This window comes from Hipposideros armiger, unplaced genomic scaffold, assembly GCF_001890085.2.
Source record: "Hipposideros armiger isolate ML-2016 unplaced genomic scaffold, ASM189008v1 scaffold_292, whole genome shotgun sequence".
Classification (NCBI taxonomy): Eukaryota; Metazoa; Chordata; class Mammalia; order Chiroptera; family Hipposideridae; genus Hipposideros; species Hipposideros armiger.
Window position 1 is genome coordinate 1,236,884 of NW_017731642.1, and position 9,068 is coordinate 1,245,951.

The 9,068-nt window shown below is 43.1% G+C and overlaps 1 protein-coding gene across 2 annotated transcripts in view; it reads left to right on the top strand.

The window, feature by feature from the left end:
• FOXO3 (forkhead box O3) overlaps window positions 1–9,068 on the top strand; it is a 117,818-nt gene that overhangs the window by 99,025 nt on the left and 9,725 nt on the right. For both annotated transcript variants that reach the window (XM_019658975.1, XM_019658974.1), the window contains exon 3: window positions 2,597–4,032. In XM_019658975.1, the coding sequence (XP_019514520.1) occupies window positions 2,597–3,997 (1,401 nt within the window). In that variant the 3' untranslated portion in view covers window positions 3,998–4,032. The remainder of the gene's footprint in view (window positions 1–2,596; window positions 4,033–9,068) is intronic.

Consider the following 9,068-nt stretch of genomic DNA (forward strand, 5'->3'; position numbering starts at 1 on the left):
TTTTTGAGATTCCTCCAAACTGATTTCCATAATGGCTGCACCAGTCTGCAGTCCCACCAACAGTGCACCAGGGTTCCCTTTTCTCCACAACCTTGCCAGCACTTGTTGTTTGTTGATTTATTGATGATAACCATTCTGACTGGAGTGAGGTGGTATCTCATTGTGGTTTTTATTTGCATTTCTCTACTGATTAGTGAGGTTGAACATTTTTTCATATGCCTGTTAGCCATCTGTATGTCCTCTTTAGAGAAATGCCTCTTCATATCCTCTGCCCATTTTTTTAATTGGGTTGTTTGTTTTTTGGGTGTTGAGTTGAATGAGTGTTTTATAAATTTTGGATATTAACCCCTTATCAGATATATCACTGGCAAATATCTTCTCCCATTCAGTACGCTGCCTTTTTGTTTTATTGATAATTTCCTTTGCTGTGAAAAAGCTTTTAAGTTTGATGTAATCCCATATGTTTATTGTTTCTTTTATTTCCCTTGCCCGAGAGGATATATCAGTAAAAACATTACTGAGGGTAATGTCTGCAAATTTACTCCCTATCTTTTCTAATAGGAGTTTTATGGTTTCAGGTCTTACATTTAAGTCTTTAATCCATTTTGAATTTGTTCTCATATATGGTGTAAGTAGGTGGTCCATTTTCTTTTTTCTTTTTGCACGTGTCAGTCCAATTTTCTCAGCACCATTTATTAAATAGACTATCTTTACTCCAATGTAAATTCTTGCTTCCATTGTCATAGATTAAATGACCATATATGGATGGGTTTCTTTCTGGGCTCTCTGTTCTGTTCCATTCGTTTATGTGTCTGTTTTTATGCCAGTACCATACTGTTTTGATTACCATAGGCTTGTAGTATGATTTGATGTTGGGTAGCATGATACCTCCACTTTGTTCTTATTTCTCAAGATTACTGTGGCTCTTCAGGGTCTCTTATGGTTCCTTATAAATTTTAGGATTATATGTTCTATTTCTGAGAAAAATGTCATTGGTAGTTTGATAGGAATTGCGTTGAATCTATATATTGCCTTAAGTAGTATTGACATTTTAACTATATTCTTCCTATCCATGAACATGGTATGTATTTCCATTTATTTGTGTCTTCTTTGATTTCTCTCTTCAGTGTCTTATAATTTTCTGAGTTCAGGTCTTTTACTTCTTTGGTTAAATTTATTTCTAGATATTTTATTGTTTTTGAAGCAATTGTAAAAGGGATTGTCTTCCTGATTTCTTCTTCTGATAGTTTATTATTGGTGTATACAAATGCAACTGATTTCTGAATATTAATTTTATATCCTGCTACCTTACCAAATTCATTTATCAGTTCTAACAGTTTTTCGGTAGAGTAGAGAGTTTTCACATACCCATAATCAAGTTTGCTCTGTTGTTAACATATTAGTTTGGTACGTTGGTCACAACTAATGAATACAACTAACCAATATATTATTATTAACTAAAATCCAGGAGTCATTTAGATTTCCTTCATTTTAACCTAATGTCCCTTTTCTGTGCCAGCATCCCATCCAGGACCACGTTACATGGTTCCTCATGGCTCTGACAGTTTTGAGGAATACTGGACAGGCATTTGTTCAGTGTCCCTTAATTGGGATTTTTCTGATGTGTTCCTCAAGATTAGACTGGGGTGATGGGCTCTGGAAGGAAGACCACAGAGGAAGGTGCCATTTTCGTCACATCATATCAAGAGTAGATATTATCAGCATGACTTACCCCCTTTGATGTTGCCCTCGATCACCTGGCCGAGATAGTATTTGTTGGGTTTCTCCATTGTAAAGTTACTTTTTTTAACCCCTTTCCATACTGTACTCTTTCGAAGGAAGTTACTGTGTTCAGACCACATTGCCTCGAGGGCGAAGTATCTAGTAGGTTGCCGGAAAAGTCAATGATGCATTTTTGCAACAAAAAACATAGAAAAAATACGTCATGACTTTTCTGACAACCCAATATTATGTATAAGTTATTTGGAATTTTTCTGAATGGGAGATTTGCCTACTTCTTCTGTCAACTCAGCAAATCCTACTGCTGCCGTTTTTTCTTATGCCTGTCAGGTGTGAAATTGTGGCTGGAGGTGATGGAGTCATAGGTAAAAATTCACACCAGTTCTGACTTCATAGAAGTGGTTAAGGAAAGGTAGGTGCTGCCTCTACACTAGAGGAGGAAGGGACCATGAGAGAATAAAATAGCACCCCCCACCCCCAGTGATTAATTACCGTTAAGTGCAGGCTTAGAGTGATGTGGTAATAAATTATAAATGTGAACTTTAGTATAGACAATACAATTACAGAAAGGACGACAAAACTTAGGAATTGAGGGAAAACAATGTCAGTGAGCTTATACATTTCCAGCATCTCCTGGACATGAAACCATCTCCCACCTCCTAAGTATGAACCTTGCCATTTACAATGTTGTCATTTAGTTCCAAGCCAAGGAGTATCATGCAGGTGTTTGTCTGTTCTTTTTAAGCCTTGAAATTGAGCAGGCTTTCAAAATGAGTCTGATTAACTGTTTCTTCTTGGTGCCCAGTGTTTGGACCATTCTGGCTCATATTCTGCATTTTCCCCTCTCTCTCTGCAGAATTCTATCCGGCACAACCTTTCGCTGCACAGCCGGTTCATGCGGGTCCAGAATGAGGGGACCGGCAAGAGCTCCTGGTGGATCATCAATCCTGATGGAGGGAAGAGCGGGAAGGCGCCCCGACGGCGGGCTGTCTCCATGGACAACAGCAACAAGTATACCAAGAGCCGTAGCCGCGCAGCCAAGAAGAAGGCAGCCCTGCAGACAGCTCCCGAGTCAGCAGATGACAGCCCCTCCCAGCTTTCCAAGTGGCCCGGCAGCCCCACGTCGCGCAGCAGCGATGAGCTGGATGCGTGGACGGACTTCCGCTCGCGCACCAATTCCAATGCCAGCACAGTCAGCGGCCGCCTGTCACCCATCCTGGCAAGCACAGAGTTGGACGACGTCCAGGATGACGACGCACCGCTCTCCCCCATGCTCTACAGCAGTTCGGCCAGCCTCTCACCCTCTGTCAGTAAGCCGTGCACCGTGGAGCTGCCACGGCTCACCGACATGGCCGGCACCATGAATCTGAACGATGGGCTGGCTGACAACCTCATGGACGACCTGCTGGATAACATCACTCTCCCATCGTCCCAGCCATCCCCCGCAGGAGGGCTCATGCAGCGGAGCTCTAGCTTCCCGTACACCACCAAGGGCTCCAGCCTGGGCTCTCCCACCAGCTCCTTCAACAGCACGGTGTTCGGACCCTCCTCTCTGAATTCCCTGCGCCAGTCTCCCATGCAGACCATCCAAGAGAACAAGCCAGCCACCTTCTCTTCCATGGCACACTATGGCACCCAGACACTCCAAGACCTGCTCACGTCTGACTCACTCAGCCACAGCGACGTCATGATGACCCAGTCGGACCCCCTGATGTCCCAGGCCAGCACTGCTGTGTCTGCCCAGAACTCCCGCCGCAGCGTGATGCTTCGCAGTGACCCGATGATGTCCTTTGCCGCCCAGCCTACCCAGGGGAGTTTGGTCAATCAGAACTTGCTCCACCACCAGCACCAAACCCAGGGCGCTCTCGGTGGCAGCCGTGCCTTGTCGAATTCTGTCAACAACATGGGCTTGAGCGACTCCAGCAGCCTTGGGTCAGCCAAACACCAGCAGCAGTCTCCCGCCAGCCAGTCTATGCAAACCCTCTCGGACTCTCTCTCAGGCTCCTCCTTGTACTCAACGAGTGCAAACCTTTCCGTCATGGGCCACGAGAAGTTCCCCAGCGACCTGGACCTGGACATATTCAATGGGAGCTTGGAATGTGACATGGAGTCCATTATTCGTAGCGAACTCATGGATGCTGATGGGTTGGATTTTAACTTTGATTCCCTCATCTCCACACAGAACGTTGTTGGTTTGAACGTGGGGAACTTCACTGGTGCTAAGCAGGCCTCATCTCAGAGCTGGGTGCCAGGCTGAAGGATCACTGAGGAAAGGGGAAGTGGGCAAAGCAGGTCAGTGCCCAATGTTATGGCATAATCATAACAAAGTGGGGATGACTTGGGGGGGGTGGCAGCTGTCTCGTCTGTACTTTGAACTTTAGTCCACATTGAGAAATTGAGAGCCATGGAGCAGTGGTGCCAGTAACATGGCTCCCAGCCAGTTCCTCTCCAGGCTTTACCTACAAAACAAATAGGGCTGTCAAGTACCCCTCTCCACAACTTGCTGGCAGCTTAGGAATTTTATTGGCAGTAAAAAGAACACACACATTCAGAGATTTCATTCTTCTTTGTATCCAGTCACCCTTGCTGACATGTGACACAAGCTCCCCTACTTGATGGGTGGATGAGACTAGGAGGGAAGGGGAGGAAAGGGGACCTTAGGTCACACAAACTTCAAGGTTAAGGACCCAGCCAAAGGACTTCCTTAGACTCTCGGGTCCAGCACTGTCATTGTCGATCTTTGATGTTACGGTTTCTTCATCTTTTTTTCTACTAAAGTAACAATTTGCAGGCATTCCTAATGTAATTGTAGAATATGTATTCTGGACTCTTTCGTACATGAGTGTTTCCAGCAGAGGCAGGCTCTGTTAGATTTTTCACTGTAGAACTAAGCATCTTTATTAGTTAGCATCCAGTATCCAGTAAAGAGCAGAACAGCAAAAGATTTAAATTGTAAACAGAAGTTTTTATGTGAGAGCACTTAACTCATATGTTTCTTGTTCCCAGTGTATAAATGATGTCAGGTTCTAAACAGTGACATGGGTTGTGCACAGTGACAGATTTTTTACATTGTGGCATTTTAATACTGTTGGAACCAGAAAGATCACGCAACATGATGTAGTAAGAAAAGCATTTTATTGGAATCAGAAGTTGAGTGTTCGGTCCCACTTCTACTTTCTGGCTTCTATTGAGAGTGTGTCACTTAGCCCCAGAGCCCCAATTTCCAGTTTTATAAAATGAGGGTAATACCCCCTGTTATTTCACTGGGTTATCACAAGAATCAAATGCATTGAAGTATGTGAAATCTGTACAGTGTAATTAGGTAAACACACTGACCGACAGATGAGTAAGCAGGGAGCCCAGACCCAGGGTCACACAGCTGGACCCAGAATCCATGTTTTTGAATGGCTTGAACCATAATAGTGCTTCCTAATTTTATCTAGATATTAAAAAAAAAAAAAAAGGAAAGTGCTCTGAACTGGAGCCAGAGTAGCACATAATAGATAAGCTTGCTGTGGAACTCTCCTCCTCAAGAAGTAAAATAGGCACTGGGGTCTTCTGCTAACAGGTTTGTACCCCCAGACTCTCTCGTATTCAGTGGCTCTGCTCTCATGCCCTTGTTCCTTTTTTTTATTATTTAATCCCAGCAAGCTACTTACACTTCTTTAAATGGTGTAAAAGAGAAATGGGATTCAAAGCATAAAAACCTGAGCCTTGTTTAACCCTCTGCCCTGGTGAAGAAATTACAAGGGTCTCCTACGGTGCGCTCACTCCAGCTCATCAGTAGTTGTAGAAAGGGGAATGTCAAGAGTGTTGTGATGCTAAAGCTTCTCAGCTTTCCCAAGCATAGCAGGCCCCTAATGGAACTCAGACATCTGTTTTCAGTCATTTAATAGCCCTTGAGATGGTAAAAAGACTGTAATGGAAGCTAAATATGGTGACGCACTTCCATGCCAGTGTCTTTAGTATCATACCAGAAGTCAGACTGGTGGAGACTTGCCTTGAGAAATTTAGATATTTGGCTTTTAGAAGAATAAACAGTTTGTCTTCCTTTAAGAAGAGGAATGCAATTGTGGCTTCTAAGGACACAAGTAAGTTTTAATTTTGGCATAGTTGTAAGGAGGCCACTTTCTAGTTCATTGAAGAAAGTAAGTTCAGAAGAAAATGTACTATCCATTTTTGTCTTATTCCAGTGTAGGTTTTCCGTTGAGTTGAATAGCAGACCTTTGTGTGTGTGTGTGTGTGTATAATTCTAAAAGGTTGTATAAAAATATTTTAAGGGAGATTTAAATACTTAAGTTTTTAAAACATTAGTGAATTATTATTTTTATAAAGAACTACTTTGGGGATAGCACATTTTATTATATCCTAATGGAACCTTAGGGTCATTTAGTCACCTTTTTCTAAGAACATTTTGGGGGAGGCAGTATAGAGAAGATATTTCTTCAGTTAAAAATGAAAAGTCACCAGAGTAAACCAGCACAGTATGTATGACCAGAGCAAGAGAAGAAACGTAAAGACAGTGGGGTGCTTTGAGGGAGTCTGGTTTCTGCATTTCAGATTTACATTTTGCTTTGGAATGAATTGCTGCTCTAAACAGCCAGGAGCATGTGTGGCCTGAAGTATGTTCTTTACTTTTAAATTTACCTGTGGCTATTGCTTTATTGAAGACTGTCTCTTAAATTCACAAAACAGGTCTGAGGTCACAGTGTTAGACCTCACTTCTCCCAAATTCAGCACCCCAGCTTCCCAAGAGTTCTGTAATGACTTTCTTAGTTTGGCTTTACAAACACACACACACACACACACACACACACACACACAGAACAAAACAGTAATCATGGTATTCTCCAGACTCACTCCCTGGCTTGCTAACTGGAGGTCTTGTGACCCTGAATTGGAGCCATCTCGTTGTGGAGTTAATAGAGCAGTTCTGTCAAGTTGACAGACAGTCGTGCTGGAGAGCGGTGGTGAGGTGCTTCTCTGGACAGCTGGGTGTTTCACACATGTCATTCATTTTAGACCATGTATAAAATCCTTTGACCTGTGGGTCTATCTGGAAAAGAAAAAAATAACCATACCTTTCTGTGAGTGTCAGCTACTGGGGTGTGAAGGGCACTGTCTCTTGTCGGGCACACATAAAGCTTGGTGCAAAAACGTACTTAAAATTGGCAGCAGAGCTGTGTGTGAGCTAGTGTGGAGGTTGCAAGGCTGAGCCTCCAGTAAGCCCTCCTGAGTTTGACACGTGTCTCCTCTCGGAAGGAAAGCAGCATCCGTCTCACTGTAGTTTTGCTGTCAAAAGATGCTCTCTCATGGCATTTGGAGACCCCACTAGGGAGCAGCCCAGCATTTGGTTTTGTTTTAAACTACTCGATGATAAGGATTGGAAAACATGAACCAGGAAAAGCCCAAATGAAGAGAAGAGGGCTAGTCCTCTTTCTGTTTCTGCCACTGGCCACATCCCTAATGACTCTAGGAATAGTAGACTTCTCATCTGCCTAAAGGGGACGGAATCATAGAGTTTTAAATGTGCAGTGTGTGTATAATTTTAAACCTGAAGCCTAACATTCTGTCTGTGAAATGGCCCTAGTAAGAGATATATGGCATGGAACTAACTATAAAGAAACAGTGGAAAACTAGTGTGGCAACAGCAGGCCCCAGGGTTGGAGGCTGTTAAGATTTATATTTAGGCTGTGTCCCAAAAGGAGCAAATCTTTGATACTTGTTAGACTGATGTTTGAAAGCTGTGATTCTACTATGTCTTTAAATATTCATGTTGGAGGACAGGACTCATTCTTCACAAATACTATATAGCCTATTCTTGCCATTTTTTTCTTAATGTAACTATTTCTGTGTTGGGGAATGTAGCATCTGGTAAATATGAATCTGTACGTGCTTCACGGAGAATCCACTCTGTTACTTACACTGGTGACTGTCGTCTAGACTTTGGTTATAATACGCCAGCCCCAAGAATTCTGCATCTGCAGGGCTCTTTATTCTCACCTTTTAAAAAGCCTGAAGTCAGAAGTGTCATTCATGGAAAGAGTGGCTGTCTGGATCATTTTAGTGTTGACAACAGTAAAGGAAAATTGACACAGCTGTGAAAAGGGGTTTTCCATGCAGAGGTGGGTCCACTCATATATACTGTCTTTGCCCTGGAAAGCAATGACATCCAGCAGTAAGGCTGTTCTTCCTGGGTCTGTTAGTTTTTTAATGCAACCTGTGGTCACCTCTGGCCAGCCTGCTAAGCATGGGGACAGAGCTTGAGTGAGTCTCACTTCAAGTTGCATTAATAAGTGGCTTTTTGGAAGGTCTCTTTGGCCATAGAGCTTATGTGGAGCATAAATAAATGAGTGAAAATCATCAGAATTACTACTGGAAATTCTTGTAAACTTCAAGGTCCCATTAAATGCTTCTTTTTAGAGTGTTCATAATGCTCAATATTCAACATCTTATAAATAACATTTCAGAGCAGAGCCCCAGGGACAGCAAGCTGAAGTAGGTGGCTGGCTCATGTCCAACTATGATGAACCAGCTCTAGAAATCGAGCTTAAACTAAAGAAAGTATCCTAAGGGCTTTTAACAGAAACCAGCATCTGGATTTAGTCTGAACTCTGCCCTATTAGTATGAAGCTCCTGGAGTAGGGCCTGTTTTTCTCCCCCAAACAAAGACAGACCGCGTGATAATGGAATAGGAAATTTGAAAGCAAGGTTGTCCCAGAAAACCAAGCATGTAAGGTGTCCACACACTCTTGGGTCCTTTGCTCCAACCTTCCATGTAAGGCAGTCTCTTGCTCCATGACAAATGGTCATCGCCACCTCCACCACTGCACCACCTTCCCAACCAGGCCATGCACTCCTTTAGCAGGAGACCCTTTTTATTCACCTCTATGCCCTGTGTCCAGCCCACTGCAAGTATTCAGTAAATGGATTTTGTTTAATGAATTTAGGCTTTTCTCAGGCACTTGTGCCAATCAATATCGGGCCTGCCATTTTGCCAGGCAGCTCATCAGAGAGTAGAACCCACTCCATGGCTGTAAAGAGCTTGTATATGGCAAGGGCATACAAAAAAACTCAGTAAGAATCAAGGGGAAAAAGGCAAAAAAAATCCATAGTCCTCAAGGGGTTGTTCCCCTTTTTCAGCAATACTCTAAGGCAGGGTTTCTTTAGGGGCTTCCTTAGAACACTGGTCCTATGGTTTCTTTTTTTTTTTTTTTAAAGAGTGCATACTTTTTTTTTTTTATTAGTGAATGGGGGGATGGGAACAGTGCTGGGGAATTGGGGGAAGGGGGACAGACAAGTTGCTGTCGTTTTGTTCCTCAGTCTAG